This window comes from Papilio xuthus, unplaced genomic scaffold, assembly GCF_000836235.2.
Source record: "Papilio xuthus unplaced genomic scaffold, Pxut_1.1 DF826945.1, whole genome shotgun sequence".
Lineage (NCBI taxonomy): Eukaryota > Metazoa > Arthropoda > Insecta > Lepidoptera > Papilionidae > Papilio > Papilio xuthus.
The window spans coordinates 4,700,858-4,726,351 of NW_013531704.1; the positions used below are offsets into that span (position 1 = coordinate 4,700,858).

A 25,494-nucleotide genomic window follows, 5' to 3' on the forward strand; every position below is an offset into this window, starting at 1 on the left:
CATGGGTGTCGTTGATCACCTCGGTGTTCCCGCCGCTCGTTTGCCCCTTCTCTTATAAAAAAAAATTCTTTACAAAACTAAAGCAGCAAACAATTGATAGTAAAATTAATCCGGATGACGCCGGGGATAAATAACTTGTTATGAAATATAAAAAACATAACGAGATAGATTTCAATTCACACTTAATAATATGAGAAGCATGTTTGCTAATTGTCTAGGCTGGCACACAATGCTGCGAAATTCTTTAGACAAATCATCATTACAAAGTATCGCTGTAGAATTGTTAGGGTTACCATAATATAAGTCGAAGATAATACATTTTTGTTAAAGTTGCATCAAGATTTCCTTCAAATTGGTCTATTATTAGTAATTTCTGTCTTAACTTTCATCCTAATCATGTCGCCTTTTTAACCGACTTCAAAAAGTAGAAGGTTCTCAATTCATCTGTATGTTTTACGCAATCCATCCAAATTTGTATCAAAGATAAGTGCAGAAATGTCAAACATTTGATGACAGATAAAATTATCGTGAGAAAGCAATGTCCCATAAAAGAAATGAAAATAGTTGACATATAAGAAAACGAAAAAATAAAAATGATGAAGATAAGATCAGAATTAAGATGTGATGAAGGATTTATCTTTCGAATTCGGCCTATGGTAACCCTATTTCGACCTCACGTTTGAGAGTGACGTGCGGCCCGGTTAATATCCGCTCACCTTTTTACCTTTCTCGTTAGCGATAGCTTCTAATGCGGAACAATGTCCCGGATTAAATGCTTTTAGATAGAAACATTCCTTCTCTGATAAAGTTTAATACATATTCACTTTCAAGCCAAGCATTTGGATTTTTCGTATCTGAAATTTATTAGCAAAAATGCAAGGAGGTAAAATCTTGCTACAATTTTAGGCAAAAACACTTATCCGAATTTAAAGTTAAGAAATAAATGTGCCTGAAATTAATTTTATATCTTCACTTTGGAGTAATCTTCATTCATCGTGTAACCGTTTGTTTTAATATAATTTTCTTTCAAACAAAATAAGCATAATTGAGGAAAATGGTATTCATTCATGATTAGGATTGTAAAATAGCAATGAAAAACGATATTAAAGCATTAATAATCATTTATTATGTACTAAATAATTTAAAAAATACAGGCAATTTTAATGCAGATCAAAACGGATCTGTAGACACGAGTTCTGAAAAGAAAAACGAGTAGAAAGTAAAAAAATGTGTTAATTAAATACAAAAGAAAATAAAACATTTGCAAATTTTAATTTAATTAAATTTAAAATTAATGGTATTCTGAAAAAGAAAAAAAGAAATATTATAATAATTTAAAAAAAAAACTTTAAGAGAAAGTAGAATTACCAAATGTTATCTTGGAACTTTACCTAACTGTATTCTGCAGCACAAACATCCCAGCTATTAAACTGTATTATTTTAACATGTAGGTAGTTGTAAGGTTTTCAGATTATGAGATTACTAAAATAGAACTTGTTCCTCTCATTGCATCTCGCATACAATGTGGTTAATTGTCTGTTGGTCTTGCATTTAAATTCAATGCGTATTGTTACAGGTCGGTGCGGGGTCGGCACAGGACTACGATGGTGAGAGGCTAATTAATTAAATTCGTAACCATTAACTGCCGAATTCTGAGTAATTAAGTCATCACTAAAGAAGCTAGCTAGTGCAGGTTTAATATTAGTATCAGAACGAATCAGTTTTCAAGAGAATGTAGATTGTTAACTTTAAAATCGGATCTGTATATAAAAATCGCTTCATTATTTATGTCTCATACTATATCTGTTTGAAGGCAAGGCGACACATTTTATTTGTCTTTTTTCCCATCAATTCTTCCTACATGCTGGAGCAATTACCTTGACTATCGTCATATAATTACTTACGTGTTATTAAGTTACAAAATGTTATAGCAAATTGTTTCGTATTTATGTTACAAACTTGCATTCCGTCTTTCTTGTTTTATGACATTTACAGTTTTTAGTATACACTTGCCGGTTCACGCATGCCTTCACATAGCTGCTAATTAACATTGTAACACCTATTTACTCTAATTTAATGAAACGTATAAACAAAAAAAAAATACGCAATATTTCCTTAATAAATCCACATATTATATATTATTTTATCAGTTATTTTTAGTTTTTGTTGAATTATTTTGTTCCCCTCCCGATTCGAGAGCGAAAAACGATGACGCAGGCTGATAAGAGGAAAAAATTAAGTGTCATCGAGACTCTGTAGTTATAAACACGCTTGCTAACTTTTTTCCATAAAATTATTTAAGGCACAAGATTAAACATTTGATATTACAAAACTTCTAATGGTCATTTGATTCCAGTAACGGACATCCAGTGCACGTTCGCAAGCGGAGGCTCAGGGATCCGTGACTCGGTGACGGCGTTGCTACGAAAGCCTGAGGGCTTCAGGGGCGCGCCACTGTTCGCCGATGACCGCGCCACTGACCCTATCGCGGATCCCGTCTGTCAAATACGACCAGAGCCGGACGACCCTACCAACTTACTTTACAGACTTCGAATCACCGATTTCACGAAATGTGGCGTCTTGAAAAGAAATGTAAGTGAGCTAAAACATTTTAATTCTATATTTTATTTATTATTTGAATACTGTGTTTGTAGAAAATAAAAATATTGGGTTGTTTCCACAGACATAAAATATTCAGGAAATTATGTGGCAAGACAAGATTTTCCTGTCACTTCAAATTAGATAAAATACAGTAATTTCTAGAAGTTTCTACATTTAAATAATTAGTCTTGATAGTTACATTAGGAGTTAAAGAAAAAGTATTTTAAGTTTTAACTTAACGCATAGACTGTCAAAATGTAGTTTTACGTACATTTAGTCGTTACTATTTAAATTGTCTAGATTAGTTGTTGTTAATGAGAAAGCGGCCGCGTTATCAGTCGTCCTACTTGCAGCTAATGTAAACTGGCTCTATGGAAAGTGCTTACAAAGCTTAAATTATAGCTCTAGCTTTGCTAGGGATAACTACTATGAACGTATAAGACATTTAATTACGTGTTAACTGCAATATAAAATCAAGTGTATAAAATTCGCATCTGCGGTTCCTCTGGTATTGCTAATGTCCATGGGCGTCGTTGAACACCTCGGTGATCCCGCTGCTCGTTTGCCCCCTTCTGTTATAAAAAAATTGTATAAATAAAAATGCGTCTAACATAATTTGTGCATGCCTGTAATTGGCATACATATGTAAAATTTTTGTGTGATTTTTGTTTTTCTACTATTCTATATGTATGCTGTTGGCTTGTCTTAATTAATAAATAAATATACGTTAATAGTAAAACTAACTAGGTATTAAGTTTGAGTATTTAGGTTACTAGTGACCTGCGGCGTTAATACAATCGCAAATTTCGAAGTAAGGAAGAATGTAAAAATTCGCTTACTCATTGAGTTTGAAAAGGTATCGATGTGTGCATTCTCTGTTAGTTGTGTCATTGATAGATAATAAGATATTCCGTTAATATAACAGTATGCAGTGTACGACATAATGCGGCATTCATATTACCATGTCACCACAACCGCCCGCGCCCGCGCCCGCGCCGCGCACCTCTATCCCAGATAACTAAGTATCGAGGTAAAGAGAAAACATAATGTCAATAATATTACAGCGATTAAATCATGCAAAATATCGTACAAGTCTTGGAATTGAGGCGTTTTGTTACACCTAAACAGGTGAAGTGAGTTTCCAGATCTGTTACTTACTTTCAACACATGTTATTTATTGTAACTCAGTTGCATAATCTTACCTTACTAATTTCTTCTTACCTACTACCTTACTTCTTAACTACTACTAACTTCTTATCTTACTAATTTTATAAATGCGAATATTTGGATGGATGGATGTTTGAAGGTATCTTCGAAACGGATTAACGGATCTTTTTGAAATTTGGCGTAGAACATAGTCTGGAAGACCACATAGGCTACTCATAAATTTTTTTTATACCGCGCGGACAGAGTCGCAGGCGATAGCTAGTAATGTATATCGGTATTCCCGCTGCTCGTTTGCCCCCTTCTGTTATAAAAAAAATACATTTACAAAGTTTCAGTGTATGCAATTTGATGACGATACTAAATTTTATTTGTTGGTCTCGTTGTTTATTTATGACAATTTTAGCTTAGGTTTTCTAAACTGAATAGAAATCAGTAACATAATCTCTACCAACGCGAGTGTTTATGCTGAATACTAAATAATTGACTTCGTCTGATAATATTGTATTAATTAATCCACAACTCTAAATACTTAATAATATACTTTATTTCCTTATATTAACCTACTGTTGTATTGTAATTCGATTGTAACATATTTCTCATCTTAAAAAGCGATCGTTGTCGATGCAACGTCGCTGCATGATTTCCCGGACGTTCTCATTTCCACACTATAACGACGTATCGTTCCTCAGATTTATGCAAAAAGATTGGAATGCAAATAATACACATAAACTGGAGCTTCGCGACCACCATTCGTACCATTTACCTACAAACGACCGTTTTACTTGTCGTTTATAAACGTTTATGTGGCAACAACTTATTTTATAACGCTTTGACAGATTTGCGACTATAGCTATGATAGCATAAGATTCTACAAGACAATAAGTCAAGGCAAAGAATTACTCTTTATGTAGTTTTTTTCATTAATTAGTCAATTTATTAAGTCACGTCGCTATTTCAGCGATTTCAAGAGGCCGCTCGCACGTCTGCCACCTTTTAATATAATAAAAAAATAATTTGCTTTTGTTTTTATAACTATAATTCATCAAATTGTTACATTTTAACATTTCGTAAATGTTTTTATTTCCTACGTCACTTCTGTTTGTCAGGGCTTCGTGCACGTGCGCGTCTGGTTCCCTCAATTCCCGGGCGTGGTGATGCAGTCCGACCAGGAGTTGATCATCATGTGCAAACCCCCGGAGCCAACCATCATTGAGAATAAAGCGGCAGGATTCGCTGGCAGCTTGTAAGTATAGGAATAGCAACGGCTACAGAATTGATCACATGAGTAATATAATATTCAAACATTTTAGCGGCTCCGGGTTAGTTACGATGTGTGATTAAGTTCTCTATTCTGTTGTGCGCAGCGCTCGTGCATAATTGCGAGCCACCATAAAGTTCTGATGCCACTGTACTTGCATATATTTTAAACTAGCAACGTCCTAGTTCGCTCGACTAGGCAGACGATCAAAGAATAGTCTGATATTAACTAAAAATGTATCCTGTATTTTGGCTTTATTGGACAAGGAGATAATCATTACAGCCACTAGCCCTATTAATCCACGCCTACGATGGAAAGAGAATTCTCCTTACTTATTGTACTGCAAACGACACTGTTCCACTTGCTAAGTATTCCTTTAATAGAAAGCTGCATAAATATGTCGAGGTTGTAAATCCGTGCCCTTGACTCCGGAACTTGTCCGGTAGACTATTAGCATACTCTCACTGCGGACAATTTAATAGTTACTATAAATTTTATTAGATAAACTCTAACGACTATTAACCTTCTTAGCCCGACAGCGAAAGATGTTGCTACATATTGTATTTATTCTGGACTACCTACATAAACTATTATGACCATGAGTTTTATAATAAACTCTGGTAAGTAAAGGTTTCTTTGCCCACAGTCCTCACGGAGCGCGCGTATCTGGTGTGGTGGAGGAGACTCCTGGCAGGCTAGAGTATGAGGTGGCGCTGTACAAGGAGGCACCGCCTGTCTCCAGACATACCAACCATTCGGTAGATCTGCCACTAGATCAGGTAATTGAGTTACGCCTACGCGATTGTTATATGTCTAGTATTTTTGTCTTTCCTCAGATATCGATAGATAATTTCATCGTTTCTTGGCAACATAAGATCACAAATCAATTTTGTAACTTAAGTTCCCCATATTACAACTTTTTCTTTCATCCTGACCTGCTTGCTTATAAAGTTTGCCAACTTCTAAAGCCTAATATCTGTAATATTAGTTGCAAACAATCGTTTTTAATATTTAAATGGTATGTATCTAATATCTTATGTACTGTACGTAGGCTGTTCCGATCGGCACGAAGCTGCAGCTGCGCGCGCGCATCAACCCGGAGTCTGCATGGAGGCACATCAAGCTGCTGGAGGTGGCCGTCTCCCCCGACCCCGACCGCCCGCACGCAGCCGGCGCCGTCCTCCTCGTCAAAGACGGGTAACTTACCTTTCTTTTGTTACTTTTTTTAACCAACAGCAGGTGTCAAATTAAATCCTAAGCCGCAACATCTATGTAATACTGTTTTAAATATAAGTAAACAAAGTTAGGTTTATTTTTTCGATATATTGCAGTTGTCGCAACCGTGACTTCGCGTCAATAATCCCGCACCAGCCGGCGCGCTACCGCGAGCGACACAACGAGGTGTTCCTGGACTTCGAGGCGTTCCTGCTCGCCGCCATGAAGGAGCGCTCCACGCTCTGGATACACTCGCAAATCAAGGCCTGCATGGACGCCGCCGACTGCCAGCCCGACTACTGCTTAGATCTGTATGAACCGTCAGGTAATATTGATACCATTCGTCGTTGCAATCGATCCAAGATATATTGCGTTATCTAAACGATGTATAACTTTTATTCCAGGTCATGGTCGTCGCAGGCGGTCGCTCCCGGAGAGTGCACTGAATGCGAGTAGCGAAGCATTGTCTGCGGACAACTCGACGCCGTACACCCGCTTCAAGGAAAACCTGGAGTACACGGTGGTGATGCCGGGCGAGCTGTTCCACCGCACGCCGCCCGAAGCCAGCTGCGCCACTTCCATGATGTTGGCTGTCGCGCTCGGCGCTCTGCTCTTCATGTCTGCGCTCCTGGTCAGTTCGCTAGGCTAACATGTAGCTTAAAAACTAAAGAATAAAGATGGTAACCAGTGGCAGATCAAGTTTTGAGTTGTAAAAAATATTTTTCAACTAAGGCTTAACTACTTTCGAATCTTTATACGACAATATCAATTGATAAAGGAGTGAAGGATATTTATAGGTACTATCGAATATTATTTATCATATTGACGATTGTAATTCTTTTACTTTCCAGATGTGCTACCTCGCAACCAAACTAAATTCGACAATGCTAAAGAACAGTAATCTTCAGTCTCCGTCGGGTAAAGGGTTCGAGCAGATCCTGAGAGAGCTGGCGCACCATTCGATGCCCGAATCTGGCTACACCGGCCGCCCCACCGTGCAGTGATAGATTACAATTGGCTAAATATAATATAATCTCTTCTAGAACATTCTTCATAAACATATAATTTATTATGCGAGTATGATATTAAAAAAGCGGTATTTGATTACGTTAAGGATTTTTAGATATTCAAATAATAATAGGTTACCTAAAATCATGACTTAAGTTAAGATGTTGCTCAGAATAGCCAAATCCGGTTAGATTTTAAGAAGTTTTCACCAGCTGACATCATCCTACTAAGGACTAAAACTCGGAATTTTTCCGCCCCCATATTTTTAAAATTTACATAGTTTGATTGTATACGTACTTAGTATGTCCAAAATAATAATAAGTTTATGTTATTAAGTTTATATATAAGCTTATTATTGGTGTCTTCACCAAAAATTTAGTTCTTGTATAAGCAGTATTTTTTTTTAGAATTACACTTTGCGCTAGGGACACCCCTAAAGTATGTCTGGGGTATTAGATTATTATTTTAGTTTACGTAATATCAGTATTTCATTTCTGGACAAAATAAACATATTGATAGACAAATAAGACATTTTATACAAAGATTTTATGAAATTTCTATATTTTTGTAATCATATGAGCAAAGCTCGTAAAATTGTTAACATACTTGTAATTCAATAAACGCTACTTAACATTTGGAAGAGTTAAAATAAGTAAGCATTAGGATTAAGTATTTATTATTATGTTATAAGGTTATATATAAGAAGAAATATAAATAAACTTATGACTGAAAAATTGCAAGTTGATACAACTACTTTTTCAGTCATGACCATTACATATTCTAATTAAGCTTTCTAAAATTAAGATTAACGTGTAATAAAATGATGAATTATAATTATCTATTAATTTAAACGATGTTTCATTTATTTCATATAGTATTAAGCGAAAAGATTCAAATTTGTAAAACCCTATGCGCCAAGTTAGTAGAAATATAAAGTCAGGGAGATGATGATAGCAGATAGCTAACATCTTTTTACTCAAGAACCGTGACTTAATAAAAAAAAAAAAAAAGTTTTGATTCAGTCACTCACAGGCACTACACTATGTGCTCTTTGATGATAGCATTTGAATTTGACGTGTACCTAAAGGTCTATGTTACCAGGTCATAAAATTAAAAAAAAATTGACGAATGTTTTGACACTGACAATTTCTTAACAGTGAACTGAAGTTGAAATGTTTTCATGATATTTCTGCCACAACAAAGTACTACAAGCAGAAGTTAAACCGACACTGAATGAAATATTTTAACTTAATATAGCTTAGCGTAATGAGCAAAAGGTCTATGAGTAATGAAAATCAAAATGAGATTTCAAAACCTAAAAAACATTGGTCAATGGGCTTAGTAGAATCCATGAAAGATGCAGAGTTGATTTATAAGGATACTGAACGGATTGTGGTTATTAGAGACAAATATCCTAAGGCTAAGATTCATTTTCTTGTGTTACCAAAAGATAACATAAGCAGCATTTATAAATTAACCAGTAAAGATGTGGCTCTCTTAGAAGAATTTGGTGAAATATTTAAACTGATACAAAAAGAACATAAAGATCACCTTAATGCTGGTTTCCATGCAGTACCAAGTATGCAACGGCTTCATATGCATATAATCAGTAAAGACATGGTGTCCCCATGCTTAAAAACTAAAGTGCATTGGAATAGTTTTACTACAGCTTTATTCAAACCTTATAATGGTAATTATTTTTTGTCATTATTGTGTGACATTTTTTTCTTGGATACAATTTAAAGAAGTAATTTGTTTCCTTTAAAATCTTTGATTTATTTGTGTAATTGTCACACCTAATATATTTGGGATACCTTATTTTCTGCCTTTTATGGTAAAGTAATTAGCTAAAGCTAGCTTTTTATTGAGTTAATATACAATATAAGCAATAACCATTCATAAATTTCATTAGACAAGTTATGCAATGATTATAAGTTAAATTTTATTTCAGATGTCTTAACCGAGTTAAAACAATATGGAGCTATTAAAGAAATTGCTAATGAAATGTATAAAACATTAAAAACAGCACCACTAAAGTGTAATCAATGTAGTTATGTACCTAAAAATATACCTCAACTTAAAGAACATTTATTAACTCATGTATAACTTGAAGAAACTTCTTAAATAAAATTTTGGCTTTGGAAAGTATAAGTGTCCTGAGGTATTTTAAATCTCAGTATAAAGGGACAATAAATAATGTGAGACGGTCATAATTTCTTTTTATTTTCAATATAGTGAACATACTGGATTTGTAAGTACAAATAAAGAGATTATTGCTACATATACATATATTATACAGACCTATGATAATGGAAAGAATCTTTTAAATGCCAGTGGGGCTGGACAAAGAGCATTCGCTTCGAAGCAATTCCATAACAAACACCCAAAATGTATGGAACTGACTAAAACGTTTGAAGTCATGATTGTCGCGCATCAGTTCCATGGAGCGAATGCTCTTTCTCTAGCCCCGCTGTTCTGTCCTAATTTCTCGGAAGTGTTCCCTTCTATAATATTGATTTTTTTTTAAGAATTAACTTCCATTATTACTTTGCTATAAAGATATGATTCTTTGCACTGCATTTTAATTATTAATATTTTAAAATTTCCATGATTTGTCACAGTAAAAATAAAGGTACAATAAAATTTATTTATGAATGATTTAAAAACAATTTATAATAACAATCATTTTTTTATTGCATTTGTTGTTAAAAAATAAATCCATTATTGTTTTATCCTATGTTAAAATATCATTTTATTATTATCATTCAAAATTTATGCAAAAATATTTCTTTACAAATAATCTATTTCATTAAATGTTATTAACAGTAATTACTTACAAATGTAAATACTTAAGTATTATATTTTGATTCCTAAAATACTATTGAGTAATGTTTAAAATTAGACTAAATTAACTACATATTTATTCTACACGGTAGTTTATTTGAGCGAGGACTATCTGAATCTCCCACTGAGCTGTTTGAAGTACTAACATCATCATCAGCATCTGGTGTGTACAATGCTAAATTCCTTCTTTTAAATATTTTCTTAATTGACGGTGGTGTAGATAAATTTTCTTGAGAATCATCTAAGTTTTCAGATTTAGTTGTGTTGTTTGGAGTACAAATTGAATCTGTTTGTGACAGATCTTCATTTAAAGGAGTAACTGGTGCAGGTAAAGATAATTTGAATGATTTCATTGGCGTTTTAACTACTGGAGTTTCATCAATACAAGTTATTGTCTCTTTAACACACATTGGTTTCATAGTCCGTCCAGTTCGTGCAAGCACAACTTGTAAGGGATCATCTATACCTAGTTTTTCACATATATATACAGTTTGAGGATTCTCAATGGGTTCAATTATTGAACTTTTTGGTGCTGTTGGTTTGTAGGTTGGAGCAGTTTTAACGAATGATTTATTTGTTATTGCTAATGATCCCATTAATTCCAATGTTTTTTGTTTATCATCTTCTGTTGGACTAAATTCATACCTGAAACATATGTAAAACCACAAAAATCACGGTTAATATTTTTTTTATTGACTTATTACATTTCTAGATTGGCAGAGACAGTGAGAAAAAGTGAAAAGAAACAAGAGAATATTGAAAATAAATGAATCTGAAGCAAAAGTGTACATACCTCTCATTACCACCTGGTCCAGGCATATGACAATCAATATTTTTGACGCTTAACAAGTGATTAGTGTCTTTCAAAACAGTCAACCATTCTAAATCATGTTTTAATGTTTTATCACCATCATATGTGGAGGGTAGGTCCAGTATTTGTAAATGTCTTCTTTTTGGCAAACATTTGTCGAGGGCTAAAAACTTTGTTTCACCTTCTTCATGTGGTATGAGGGCTGCAAATTGGCAATGCAAGTGAGCGGAAAACCAATAATCTGGCTTGAGCAAATGTAAAAGCCTTTCCGCTGGTGGACTACCTAATTGGTTTGATTCAATATCCTCCCTGAATGAGATAAGATTTGCGATTATTAAAAAGTATAATATTCCTATACAATAAATTTATATTGTTATATGTAATAGAAACTACTAATACTAAAGCAATTATAAGCTTTAGAAAAATAAGTGTTGTACCTTAAAAATGGTTTTCTTTTTAATAAGTTATGCTTATTACCATACTCGGTAATTCCTCTTGGCCAATCATGTGAGAGCATGACATTTACTGGTTCCTTAAGTTGACTTAAACGAAAAACATCTAGTGATCTGATGTGATAAACTGAGCGCAAGGAATTTTGTGAATAAGGAGGACTCTCCCAAAGACCTTGCAGATAATCATGCCCCTTAAATATACCAGAGAGACCTGAAATTAGAAAATTGTAACAAAATGTAATAAGCTACAATTATTTTACTACAATAACTTTTATATTTTGTAACCTAAATAGACTCCGAACAATATAAATAAATCAATAAAATACCTGCAATTCTTAAGTTTCCATATTTTATTACACCAGCTCTTCCTATGTAATAAATGTTAGGCGCAACCCAGCCACCATAAGGCAATTCTTGTAAATAATTTGATGCTTCATGATTCCCTCCTATAAAAATGGTAAGGACAGGTGCCTCTTTCTCACCACTATAGTACCTGTTAACAATTTACTTCTAAGTGAAAATTAAATATCACAAATAAAGACTTCCCTCCAAATTCTAGTTCTTCGTAACTATTTATAGGTTATGTTGACGGAACTTACTTGTGAAATGTACAAATATTTTGATATTTTTCAGGTACAGCCATAGCTCGTAAATCATCATTGTTGCGAACAGATTGAAAGTCCCCACAACAAATTAGTAAATCAATTTTAATTCCCTCCCTTTCTTGGATAGTTTCAATACATTCATATATTTTTTCAAGTTCTCCGTGGGCGCATCCTTCTATAGCAATCTTCATGGTAATTTTATAAAACAGTGACTAGATAAATGGACGAAACGAACACTAAGGGTATTAAAGATTTATCCAATATCGAATACGATAATCCAAAATGTAATGTTTTGTTGAATTGACAGGTCAACAACCTTTTACAACTCAATAACGAACCACAAACAAATTAAAGAGTGTATTCCAAAGACTAGATATGTTTTCCACAGAGAAACTTCAAATTCAATGTCGGCCATTACAATATTTGCTTTTTTTTGTTATTTTTATTTTATCACATTGTAAGATAAAGTGAAGTAATATTGTAAAATAAGGGTAGCTTATGTTATATAGTTATGTGTAAAAAAGTATTTTAAGATAAATATTTCCGTATAGTTAGCGTATAATGCAGTCTGTTTATGCGTAAATATTTCTGTTATAACCAGGTATAATTTTTGCCCGTAGTTTTGCAACTACGTTTCTAAATCAATAATGTGAAATATAATTTCGCTGATACTTATTCGATGCTATATTGTCGACATATGTTGGAAGTATGTTGCGCAAGAAATGAACAAGACTCCAGTCTGACTACCACTTATTCCTCTTACAACCTACAACACTGCAACTATAAGCAGTAAACGATTTAGGCTGTGGGCGGTTACAATGGAATTTATATAATTATTAGCAAACCCACAAAGATAAAAAGCATAAATTTCTCTCCTTACAATTTGGGAGGGATCAAGGCTATTCAATTAATTATAGACTATAATAATCTAGGGATAAAAGTTAAAATCATTAATCATAACAGTAATTTTTTCAAATCCCAAGCATTTATTTGTCCTTCTATTAATTAATTTTTAATGACAATTTTTTAGTACTCAGTGTTCTTATAAAGCAATATATAATTGTACCTAGCTGTTCTCTCTTTGCATTTTCACGAAATACTTTATGACCAAATCATTTAAACGCGACGCGACCAAGAAGAAAACAAAGTAAAAACTCGCCCTAACGATGGACAACCGACAGGTTCAAAACTAGTTGATGCCGTCAACGGACTAATTAGTTTATGATATAAACAATACATTACATTACAAATGTAAAAGTAACTTCATCTTTTTACAAATGCTGGCTATCGTACCACCGAAGACATGGTTATTACACATGCCGGCTGATACCTTGACAACTCAATTAGAGGTTACATTGCGTGAATTGGGTAGAAAATTAGATCGCTCTAATTGGCGGAGTTGAGGGTTTTAATAAATAGCAGGTAATTTGTGAGTGCGTTCCATATGTACTATATTTTTTTTTATCAAATACGAATAATGCATTTTTAGCCATTTAAGATATATTAGAAGTGTAGTAGATAGTATATGTAATATGATTTTTTTCTATCATGGACACTGCAGTGCCCCATTAATTGTTTATTTAGGTGAATTAACGTCTGTTTCAAAGAAATGCCTAATAATTATAAACACACTAGCTGTCGCATCGGTTTCACCAAGATCCGTGCCGCCGCTCTGGAGATACCTTCTTACAACAACTTCTTATTTTTTTAATAATTACATAATTAATAAATAAATAATAATAAATAAAACAAACATCAAACTCTGCGCATTAATGCTTGGTGCTTTGCTGAGATAGCTTTTTATTTAGTAACTAATACGAGGAAACTGTTTTTACGAAATATTTTGAATTTTACGAGGTTCCGCGTAAAGGCCTTGCATGCAATTTGAAATTCTTTATTTTTAATTAGAAAAATATCAAATGAGGTTTGGAAAGTTTTCAAATTAATATAAACTTTAAAGCTATTCAGTGAAAACATCTGTACAAATATGTAGTATGGATATTTATTATTATTGTGCGTTTGAATTTCTTAACGCAAGATAAAGCTTCCGTGGTACGCTTGTGTGCGCAGGCGCATGCACAGTGCGCGGAGAGCGGAGTGTAGCGGGCAGTGGAGCGGGCGCACGTCACAGCGGCCGGCCGGCAGCGCCAATAGCGCGCCGAGGCGGGCCCGCACTCCGCCCACACGACCCCGCTACAGGAAAACTTGGAAAATCTGCAGCCTTTACGAGCTCGCCGCGTATTAACGAAACCATGACAAATGATGTTCGCTTCATCGCTCGATGATGTTTCACGTAAATATTGTTATTACGTTGGTTCACAATAAAGAATAAGTGCGCATCTAAAGATTTACTGTGTATTTGAGCTGTGCCTTAACTTTACAATACTAAGAAATAGATACTTTCACATTTTCATTCTATCGCGAAAAGCTATTCTACTTACCACCAAATGTCAATTTCTAATGCACAAAAAATAATCAATAATAATAAAAATATATAATTTTAAATTATAGTTAAGCTTTCATATTATTCCTACACCAAACAAATTCACACATAATAATTAACTCGTTACTGCTTCCACTTGATTGTCTGTGATTAAGTTTAAAAAAACAACATCGCTACAAGATCATTGAAGTAAACAACGTGTAGAGACGTCACCCGCGCGCGCGCCCCTTCGAGCTTTTATAATATAGCGCTCGGCATAAGGAAGTCTTTATAGTCTGTGCGCGCGAGTCGACGGACGCGCTCCCGCTACGTCTTGCCGCTCGGTCGCGAGTCACAGGAAACTATCGCGTACTGCCACGAAATGAGCTGGGACCAGAAACGGGAACGCAATTGCGAGAAGCTGGAGATCAATGAGGCCGTCGGCAAATTGCTGCAGTCCTTCAATTATGACACCATCGTGCCTCAGCCCGCTAAGTAAGTTTTTTTAATTGTCTAGACATAGATGATTGATATTCAGAAAACAACAATTTTAGTTTTATTTATTGCGTTTTCAGAACATCAAATAATTAAGATTGATTCTAAGCTCAGAGAAATTATAAGTTAAATATATATGTTTTTATAACCTAAATGAAGGTAGTATTTAATTATAATGCGAACAATCGATGTGGATAATTTTCATAAAACTGTTTCTTTTTGTGAGCAATTATTATTTTACTGCCAGTCTTCTCAAATGTCATTATGATAATAACATTGCAAAGAAAAATTTAAAATCTAATCGTACGTGAAATACAACAATATTTCTAATGTCATAAATATTTCTTACTCAAAATGTAAGACTGGGTAGTCTTCCATATTCCAAAAGCTAAATATGGAATACGCTTAAATTCGTAAATTACAAAACATTTTCTGAAATCAGTAAAAACATCAGTTCTTAATTACTTATCAATTGATTTATTATTTTATCCGCCTAACTTGTTTATAAACTAAATAACAATAGGTTTTGTCTATGGTCTTTATTTCAGTAGACGAAGCATCGGAAATATGGCTTATTGTTACAGTTAATTTAACATATTAAGTTGGTGCATATTCCGATAAGAGAAACACTTGAAAACAAGAGCTCAAGTGGTCTCGGATCTTTGTATTATTTGAAAGTGCCTCGACTGATAACAATAAACAAACCCAGCGGCTGCACCGGACTAAGATTTTATTTTTAATTTCAATTGCATTCAACTTAATTTAAAATAGTAGGTACACTAAAATATGAATTAGTAGCTGTCGCCCGCAACTTCATCCGCGTAATTAAAATAAACTTGATTAGTCGCCTATGTAATCTGTATCCATGCAAAATATTATCAAGCCGTTCTGAAGATACTTTCAAACAAACATCCATCCATCCATCTAAACATTCGCATTTATAATATTAGTAAAATAATATGCAAGACATTCTATAAATTTGACTATAAGAATCTAAATTATTTTACTGTAGCAAAACAAAACATACTGAGGAGACTATGTTTATCATCAAGTCCGAAGTTATTCGAATTGTAAAATAACGAACCAGCATAAGAGAAATATAGGTATAACCAAAGCTTTGTTGTGTTCGACATCCTTTACTCGCTCTGAAAATTTGAAAGTCTCCAGCGTATAGAACTATTCCGTAATTACTCTATATCTGTATGGCAGTTTAAGATACAGCGTTACATGACCCCGGGTCATCGGTGCGTTTCCACAGAAGCCGGCACTTTATGTATGCCCGCTAATTGAATACCGCTTTATCTCTTATCTTCTCCTTGTTTATTAATTTCCTATCAACTGTCGGCATTTTTTCCAATGCCTTTTTTTCAAAGGAATTCCATAGAGATTTCAATCTCGTCATGTCTTCAATGTTATGGAGACATTGATGATTAGAAATGTTCTTGAAAATTGAAGCACTAATATCATATGGGCTTAAGTTTGTCGTAGTAGTATACAGGGGGCCTAACATTAGCGTGAAGGTATTCGTAACATCAAAATTACTATTAGTTTCGTACATCGGGTGTTAAATACAACAATAGATCTGTTACGAATATTGTCATATTTCGAAAACGCATATCGCACATATTCGTGATAGACCCTCTGAATATAAAGTCGCGTCTAATATTGAATATGAAATCCCTAAACACAAGATAAAATCCAATGAGTATCTAAAATATTTGATCTAACTTGAAAACGATTTTATTATACTTATAGAAGGTCCATAATTCGGAAAAAACAGTATCTTTTTACCGTAAATATTAAAGGTCTATTTAACGCCTACGAAAGACGTTTTGATGAATAAGTGCGAAATACTTTCCCTTCTTATTGAACAAATTAGAACACGCGTTAGAAAACATCTGTAGATACGAGCATTTAATGCAAGGCTTACATTTAACTATACGCAATTACTATTTAAAAACATTTAAGGAATTACCTATGATAGAGGCAACTTTTTTGTAGGTTTCAAAGAAAAGCTTTGTCTAGCAGTCTCGAGTTTATTCGGCCATTATACAAGCCGTACAAGATAGGTGACTAGCCGTGGGTTTCTGAGACCAAAATATCTTTATAAAACTGATTTGATTGATTGATTGACTAAACAAAGATATGAATATGTTTTGAACGGAGATTTAGGTCTCAGAAACCCACGGTCAGTCTATTCCAATTAACAACAACAGCGATTAAAATATCCCGCTATGAGCTACGATAGAACGTTGATTACAATTTAACATTCGACTATTGTAGGATTAGACTCAGAACAGTGTGTTATCTTCAGTCAAAAGTCACCACAACACCTGTCTCACAATCTTTGTGCCATATTTTCATTCTGGTAATGGGGTGGGGTGAATTCATTTTACTTAACGGACAAACCGTTATTCCTTTGTACTCTTATCTGTGGAAGGATTATCTTGTCTATATTTTTGGTATCTTAATAAAAATTAATCTATATTTTGAGTGTTGTTTCGTGGTAGTGTTTCTTGAAATTGGGGTGCGTCGTGTGACAATTTTTATCATCTTCCTGTTCCCTACCGATTTATTTCCGCGTGTAGCTGCGATAGTGCGCCTGCGCAAACATTCTCTTTGTGGGGTGCTTATCTTAGCCGCCTTAAGGGAGTCCCCGGTCTTGCCTGTTTATATTAACTATATTTTAGTGCTCAAAATTTTGATGACTTCATGGTAACCATATTGAAGTCGATAAGTAACCAATTTTTATCGTGGTACCCATAGGACTATCTATGGTACAAAATCCAACAGTAAAAGTAGTAGTGTTATTGTTAAATCAAACAAAACAGATTTCTTAATGCCAACATAAATTCCTTTCGAAGTTCATCAATACCTTGAAAATTAGAGGTCTGTTGTTAGATTAAGACTTCCTCGCCTCAATACACCGGCGGCGGCGGGCGGCAAACAGCGCCTGCGCAGTGTGCACACCCATTCTAACCTCCCTTTTAATTGGGGCCACAAACAATGCAGCACAGGTGCCGACATCGCCCGCCCTACCCCCTGTTTGCTTGCTCCACTATCTTCCAGTTCGTTAGGTGCCCTTTTGACATTTGTAGTTCGTACTAGTTAGACCCCTTTGCGGTATTTTTTGTTATTTTTATACAAATTTGTCATTTATAGTTCATTTTATTAATTATCAATACTATTTAGCATAGATTGTGGGTTGTAAATCAGCACTGGTTACTCGGCTTTAATCGACATTGGCGGAATCATCCGTTGAATACTAATTTGACATTACTTCTTTTTTCAAACTGTTTAAGGTCTTACAAAATGTCGGCAATAAGTTTACAATTTACCTTACCCATTTTACCCTTTTAACATTACTAGAATGAGTATCATCGATCAACAGGTTATTTCTAGATGGCTATTGATGCTTCTAGAAGTTTGATGTTGCAAGTAGTAAGACGGTTGTACCAGGAGCGCATGAGCGCGGTACAAATATTGACAGAACGTAATCTGGTCGGCGCCGTGTGAGCGGTTAGCGGGTGCGCGGTAATGCTCACAGTTAACACCGCCAGCCAGCATTGCTCTTCATTACCGCAAACCTACTTACCGTATGGTACTATGCGCTAAATGTTATTCGCGATGCCCTCTTACGTACAACTATAAAGTTACTTTTAATAGAAATACTAGCTGTCGCCCCCGACTCCATTCACGTGGAATTAAAAAAGTCTACTTAATGTTAGGAAGAAAATCCGACACTGTGCCGGTGTATCGGCGCTACGCTATCCTATTAAAATATTAATGTTTATGTCCCCTTACTTATCAATCTGACAGTTGACTAGGTAACGAAAGCGCGCCATTTAGCTCTAAATTTATTCGACTCTAGCTAATAATGTCTAAAATTAATTAGTAGCCTAAACGTTATTCCAGACTATGTTCTACATCTATATGAAATTTCAGCGAGATTCATGCAACCGTTCTGTAGATACCTTAAAACCAACATCATTCCTTCCATCCATCTCCATTCGCATTTATAATATAAGTAAGATATTGATGATGCGTTAGGCTTCTTAGATAAAGACTTGAAGTAAAGGAAAGGTAAGAACTTGAAGGATGAATTATCATTTAAACAACACAAATTAATCATATGTGAGCAGTAATTCCTGGATGAATCTAAAAAGGATTGATATTAGTATTCCGTTCTTGTTCCAGTTGACTGCAAAGAAAAATGGATAATCGTTCAATTAATAACGCAATATCACAATATTAGTAGCCTATAGAAATGTGTCGTGGTATTTTTCAAAGACATTTCCATGGCCAGTTGTGTGTCAAAGATAACGCGCGCTGGACATTATCAATGTCGGTGTGGACACAGATGCGTTCCCATACATCAACCCTTCAAAGCCGTAGCACCCTAATTGCATGGAACTTCAACAATGTATGTCAAGGACTTACTTGATAAAATTTACTTTGAAATATGTACTTGAATTAATCAGATATTATGTTGAAAATGTTAAGGTATAAATATGTGAACCTTTTTATTTTCTAATATTTTTTATTAGTTACCGATGTTGATAGTTTAAACGAATCGTTTGGATGAAAATATATAACTAACCATTGGTTTTAGAGACAAAAATCTCTGTATAAAACATATCGTCATCCCTGTCCATTATCTTTGACAAAACAGAAATGACAATTATGTTTTAAACGGGGATTTTATGCTCAGAAACCCACGGTAAAAATGAACCATCAAATTTAAATTCAACAATTAATACTTACCTTTGTTTCGTAAAATGCACTATCAACAAACCGCTCAAAGATGTCTTTTTCGAAATGTCATGAAATAACAGAATATTCTAGGTATTTTCATTCTGATACTTATTTCATCATCATCATCATCAGCTCCCTATACGTCCCCACCGAGGGGCTCGGAGCCTACCCTAAGTTAATGGTGATTAGGCCATAGTCAACCACGCTGGCCAAGTACGGGTTGGTTGACTTCACACATATCTTTGAATTTCTTCTCAGATATGTGCAGGTTGCATCACGATGTTTTCCTTCACCGTAAGAACGCCGGATACATGTACATATGTAAATCGAAAATCAAAAAACACATTGGTACATGGCGGGATTCGAACCCAGGACCTGCAGATTACAAGTCAAGTGCTGAAACCACTGAGCCACCGACGTTCTTATACTTATTTGGTTATGACTTATCCACAAATACAAATAAACCGCATATGTTTCTTTGAATTTTATATCAAAAATATTTAGTTAGATGTAAATAAAAACGGTTATACCACAACTTAATTCCAAACTTTCTAAAATTAAGAAATATGTTTTATATTGTCTTTTTGCTATTGCCCGAAATTCCGCCCGCGCGGAATAAAAAAAACTTAATAAGTCTATCTTCCAGACTATCTTCTACATCTGTGGCAAATTTCGTAAGGAATTTAGGCTATAAATTCTAACATCCATCCATCCATCCTAACATTTGCATTTATAATATTAATAAGGTTTTCATCTTTCCAATTCAATAACAAACTTTTTAAGCATTAAGTTGTAGAATTAAAATTGTTTTAAAAAGTTCCCATGGATAATGGTGTAACCAGGTGATACATGGATATACTAGGGGAATAATTTGTACAAGATAAGCTCCCTCAAGTGGTCGAGTGATGATTGTGTGTCCATCGCTACCGTGCCTTTTACTGCGCCATTAATTGTTTTATGACCGTTGTTAAATCAACGATAAAGATAACTTCGGTCTGGGGGATGTTTAGATTTCAGGACTTGGCGACAGACAGACAGAAAAACGATTTAACTATTCAATTTGTATATGTTTATGTAAATACATTATGTTTTAATATATACTGTTGTTAATTTTATATATTTAAGTAATGTTCACATAAGACTGTCTAGTAATCTCACGACTATTAAATTATAGCGTATCATTTTTCCATCAAGTCACCTGATATTATTAGTTTTTTTTTATATCATAAGGTGGCAAACGAGCGAGCGGCCACCTGAAATCGCTAATATAGCGAAGTGACCCCTACCCGATACATATGCGTTGCCTACCTTTAATCAACGGAGGAGAGGATGCACAGAAATAAAATATTTTCCGTTTCCATGCATCCTCTGATCCGGAAAGTCCACTTCCACTTCCTATCCTTTTCTTAGAAGAAAAAGAGTGAGAAGGGAAAGAGGAGTAAATTAGGCCTCCGGGACGCACAACTTCTTCTAACACAAGGCTATGTTTTTCGAATTTAATCGCTAAGTGACTTACACAATAAAATATCGCAGAGGTTCGGTACACAAGCATTCATGTTAGCCGCGTAGACGGTATGTAAATGTAACTGCTGAAGAGTCGACTAACGTCGACGATTCGACGTTCTATGTACGGAATGCGCTTTACGATAATTTCTGTAGTTCAGTAGTTCCCGCGATAATTTCGAAACGTGTACGAAAATCATACAGCTTACAGTTAACAATATTTGTCGTGTGTTGTAGTACTTATTGGTATTTTAATTTATCTCTAAACAAAAGTACACATCTCTACACAATGACAAAGTTAAAAGAAAATATTTAATAGATCTATATCATTATCAACAATTTTTCATTAAATTTTCATGAGAAGACTTGAAAGGTGCTTTAAAACGTTTAGTATCTCACTAGATACAAACAAATGGCGCGAAACTAAACTAGTAACACACAAGCTGTCCAACGTAATGTTCGCTTCGCAGATTTATGCAAGAACCACCACTGCCCGCTGCCCGCTGCGCCGGTGCAGCTCCGCGCAGAAATAGCGTGGGCGGGCTCGTCATACACGACAGCCATCCGCACTGTTTATGACTTCCTCAGCCAATGGCCTCCTCTTGCAAAAGAGAATTGTGAATTGAGAATCTTCTCAATTGTTATCTTATTCGCTATCCGAATTTCGTAACGTTACCCCATCAAAATTAATGAAAATTTCTAAAGTAATTTTTACAAAATAGATACGTATTATAAAAGTTCCCTCTCTTTGTCTGTGAAAAAATGATAAATTTAAATAAAAAAACTTTTTAACGGTTTCGAAAACCGGTTTTAAAATCAACTGACGAGATGATTGGAGTCAAGTAATTAATATTTTGCGTAAATAGAGTTGTGTTGGTTGACTTTTTAGATGTAATAGTTAATCTGGTGAGACGTTGGAAATGTTTTAAGGAATTATTCTTTATTACCCACACAAAGTTTTTACGAGTAGTAAGAATGGAATATTTACTACCCGTACATTTTTAAAGCAGTAGTTAGTTACATATCGTGTTTTATTTACATTTAGACTCAAAACAACTCTCAGCTTGTAATCGGGTAGCTACGCAGTATTGCTGTCGCCACAAAATTTGACACGTGTTAAGAGTTTTTATGAGGCGAGTTGACCTCGCGCGGCAGGTACAGCTTTAATGGACTCTATAAATCAAAAGACCCATAACAATCTCTTACTCATTACACATTTTGTGAATTCTATTTATAACCGATCGTGTTACTGTAAAGAGTATTAGGTATTATGATTCAGTTAATGTGCAAGCTTTTCAGATGAAATAGGGTGAGAAAGCAAGACCCTGTAAATCGCTCAAAGAATGAATGGAAAATAAATAAAACCCAAAAGATTATAGACCAGAGATAATACGTTAATGGTAGACCGAAATGATCTACTTTATCAGGTCGGGGATATGAGCGTCATAAGAGAATAAACTCTTGGAGGCTGACATGTACCTGAATATTACTTGATCTCTGATGACAAAATCATCATCATCAATCTGTCTTAGTTCCTACAGAGAGTCGGTATAGTAAATACTTCTAATCCTTACATCTCTATCAGCCGTCATATGTCTGATTGCCTTCTTACACGTTTTCACGGCAAGAATATTATAACTATGTAGTTTACAGTAACATCTTCGTATGAATAAAGCTCAAAACAAAATAATAATATTTTTAGTACAGTTTACAATTTTTTCTAGCTATGTTGCGAAGTAGTTACCTACTATCGTAGCGCGGCGGTCTCGAAACGTGTGAATCACAATGTTTGCTTCGCGAGTTTACACAAGAGCTTCTCGCGAACTGTAGGTCTCCATCAGTTAGTGGTGCCTTGAACTCGGAACTAGGACGAGACCTTACCTCAACTAATGAGGACTAATAATCTATAGAGTCGAAAACAAAAATCAAAATGATAACACATTGGAAGTCGTTTTTGCGGCAAAAGTAAAACTAAGAAGTATTCTGCTCAAATTATTTAATAAAATTAGAAATAATAATGAATTTACTCTGATTATCTTCATTCTTTAACATGACCCAGTTCAAAACATAAGTTGAAATTAGTCTCATGGTATTTTTAGTGCCATTTTTCTAAAATTAAAAAATTATTTCGTTTAAACCCCACTATACAGACGACTTCATCTTCGTCAACTTTACTATGATTCGTTAAATATGTATCGTCAAAAAGTTGACAGTATTACGACATACCAAGTTATTACCAAAAGACTTAAACCTATTACGAAACGGAAAGGAGTTCTAACAAAAAAGTTTATAGTCATGCACGAGATGATTTACTGTCACCTCCGTCTTCCTTACAGCTGTAGGAGCTTTCTAGCTATACAAGTAAGAGGTAACAGTCCAACCCTTGTATATTTTAGTTACTTTAAATATTTAATTGTTATTAAACCAATGGTATAAAAGGACATATGCTATTTTACTTTATACGTAGTATTCGTTGACAGTTAGTCGACTTTCGACAGTCGAGAGAGATTATTAGGATTTGTAATGTTGGTCTATTATCTCCATGAACTAGTACGTGAAATATAAAATAGTACATTCCAGTATATCATTCAACTACTATCTTATTCAACGAATTTTATCAGTCTGTAAAATCTCTAGTACAAATTTTTCATCTTTGCAGCTTTTTTATAACTTAAATTTAAGGTAGAAAGGTCATTAAAGTATACTATTCCATAATTAGGAAGTACTATTATTACAACATACAAATAATATGTGAGATTGTCAAGAGCTGAGATGTTACTAACCAGATGTCGACGCGCGGTGGGTCCCGTTTGCCGCACAACAAAAACTTCGCTCAGTTCAATCACCGATTTGAAACATGTATATATTTATTAACATTGATTACTACGGAACTAGTAGAGTACTTTATTTTGTTGATACAGCTTGATGTGTCAAAAAATCAGTTTAGTGATATAAAAACAGGTTTTATAGTACCCATCGCCTGGTATTTGATGGATGCAGTTTTCTAAGTTATTCGTAACTGAAGGGATTAAGTGTTAATATTTTAAGTCAAAGGATAGTACTTGTTTCTTGTTATCTATCTATCATTTTTATTTGGTATACCTAAGTTAGAAATGTTTGGGGTTGCAAACTTTATTTTTTTTGCATAACTAAAGTTATGATTTTAACCATTTTCATAAAAATTGTTTTTTTATTTTACATTTCTCGATGAGTCAACTGAGGATGAGGTTTGATTAACTGTTTGAATAATGACCTGGTGTAAGAGGAATGTAAACCAATAAAATTTAAGTTAATATTATTTTTGGTTACGAGAAATCGTTCTAACTATTAAAGGAAGAAATCGACGGCGGTTCGCCGAAGCCGTCAGCCGATTAGCTCGAGTCGACTGGCGGTTACCAATCCGTTAGTAATCGATCGACTTTTAGTGGCGTGTCAGCGTTTGAAAAAAAATCAAACATAATTTATTGTCAGCATTGAGATCTCGAGGAAACCCGAACGCAGCACTAGAAAATAAAAAAAACGTAATAAAATAAGAGATGTTTACGAGCGTGAAATGACGTGAGGCCGCGCCACTTCGCCTTTTTACAAATCTACAGCCATACAACTGTTTACTGCATGTGTAAACGCACTCGTAACTTATTTTCTTTATAGTCATCGAACGATGGCCCGCTCGGTTCGTAATTATCGGGCGCACGCCGAAATTTAAAGCCGTTTGAATGTACCGACGCAGCCAAGCACCCGCTCAACTTTAAGTTACCTACTCTTTGTTTGAACTTTCGTTACGTGTCAGGTTTAAATGAAAGCTTACTCGACATTAGCTGATAGCCGGTAAAAGGTTAAACCAAAATAAACAACATTTCATTGATTGTTTATCATTTTAATTACCCTTTCAAATTAGGTAAAGCGCAACTTAGCTTCTTAGCTTTATGTTTAGATGTCTCTATATCCTTAGAATGTTATAAAATTAATAATTTGATATTATTTTTGTTTTATCAGAGGCGGTGGCTCAATGCGACGCGGACACGTAAAGCGTCCTATGAACGCTTTCATGGTGTTTGCCCAAGCGATGCGACGACGTCTGTCGGAGCAGAGGCCGTCGCTGCACAACGCAGAGCTCAGCAAATCCCTTGGCTCTATGTGGAAGTAAGTCAATATCCAAAATCCTATTCAGTCTTCAAACTACTAAATAAAAGACACGAAAGAAAGAAGCAACAAAAAAGTCAATTCAATGATATAGTAAATTGAAGAATGTATAGTAAATTTAGATTGAGATATCGCCATCACTACGAGAATGCTTACGGACGTACATACTTATAAACGGACTAGGAACACAGCAGAAAGTTTGGTAAATTAGAAAT

The 25,494-nt window shown here is 34.6% G+C and overlaps 4 protein-coding genes across 4 annotated transcripts in view; 3 read left to right on the forward strand and 1 right to left on the reverse strand.

Moving 5' to 3' along the window:
* The window catches only part of LOC106121533 (uncharacterized), a 10,898-nt gene extending 3,585 nt beyond the window's left edge, over positions 1 to 7,313 (forward strand). The window contains exons 2-9 of the mRNA XM_013317242.1: positions 1,577 to 1,607; positions 2,357 to 2,592; positions 4,875 to 5,011; positions 5,673 to 5,805; positions 6,078 to 6,223; positions 6,358 to 6,566; positions 6,646 to 6,872; positions 7,093 to 7,313. Of these exons, the coding sequence (XP_013172696.1) occupies positions 1,577 to 1,607; positions 2,357 to 2,592; positions 4,875 to 5,011; positions 5,673 to 5,805; positions 6,078 to 6,223; positions 6,358 to 6,566; positions 6,646 to 6,872; positions 7,093 to 7,245 (1,272 nt within the window). The 3' untranslated portion in view covers positions 7,246 to 7,313. The remainder of the gene's footprint in view (positions 1 to 1,576; positions 1,608 to 2,356; positions 2,593 to 4,874; positions 5,012 to 5,672; positions 5,806 to 6,077; positions 6,224 to 6,357; positions 6,567 to 6,645; positions 6,873 to 7,092) is intronic.
* Positions 7,314 to 8,401: 1,088 nt separating this feature from the next.
* Aptx (aprataxin) lies at positions 8,402 to 9,826 on the forward strand. Its single transcript, XM_013317140.1, has 2 exons — positions 8,402 to 8,939; positions 9,201 to 9,826. The coding sequence occupies exons 1-2, from the start codon at positions 8,516 to 8,518 to the stop codon at positions 9,353 to 9,355; spliced, it is 579 nt and encodes a 192-aa protein (XP_013172594.1). The 5' UTR covers positions 8,402 to 8,515; the 3' UTR covers positions 9,356 to 9,826.
* Positions 9,827 to 9,844: 18 nt separating this feature from the next.
* On the reverse strand, positions 9,845 to 12,314 carry ldbr (lariat debranching enzyme). Its single transcript, XM_013317139.1, has 5 exons — positions 11,956 to 12,314; positions 11,683 to 11,849; positions 11,342 to 11,567; positions 10,887 to 11,213; positions 9,845 to 10,738 (listed from the first exon to the last, which is right to left on the reverse strand). The coding sequence occupies exons 1-5, from the start codon at positions 12,150 to 12,152 to the stop codon at positions 10,162 to 10,164; spliced, it is 1,494 nt and encodes a 497-aa protein (XP_013172593.1). The 5' UTR covers positions 12,153 to 12,314; the 3' UTR covers positions 9,845 to 10,161.
* A 1,682-nt stretch (positions 12,315 to 13,996) lies between these two features.
* The window catches only part of LOC106121075 (transcription factor SOX-9), a 13,606-nt gene continuing 2,108 nt past the window's right edge, over positions 13,997 to 25,494 (forward strand). The window contains exons 1-2 of the mRNA XM_013316567.1: positions 13,997 to 14,878; positions 25,133 to 25,279. Of these exons, the coding sequence (XP_013172021.1) occupies positions 14,766 to 14,878; positions 25,133 to 25,279 (260 nt within the window). The 5' untranslated portion in view covers positions 13,997 to 14,765. The remainder of the gene's footprint in view (positions 14,879 to 25,132; positions 25,280 to 25,494) is intronic.

What these genes read in the sequence shown, in the direction of transcription:
- Aptx (XM_013317140.1), top strand. Translation starts at nt 8,516, where the DNA reads ATGAGCAAAAGGTCTATGAGTAATGAAAATCAAAATGAGATTTCAAAA. An exon ending in TTTATTCAAACCTTATAATG is followed by an intron (nt 8,940 to 9,200) that starts GTAATTATTTTT and finishes ATTTTATTTCAG; the next exon opens with ATGTCTTAACCGAGTTAAAA.
- ldbr (XM_013317139.1), bottom strand. Translation starts at nt 12,152, where the DNA reads ATGAAGATTGCTATAGAAGGATGCGCCCACGGAGAACTTGAAAAAATA. An exon ending in AATATTTGTACATTTCACAA is followed by an intron (nt 11,850 to 11,955) that starts GTAAGTTCCGTC and finishes AATTGTTAACAG; the next exon opens with GTACTATAGTGGTGAGAAAG. An exon ending in TGGAAACTTAAGAATTGCAG is followed by an intron (nt 11,568 to 11,682) that starts GTATTTTATTGA and finishes TTCTAATTTCAG; the next exon opens with GTCTCTCTGGTATATTTAAG.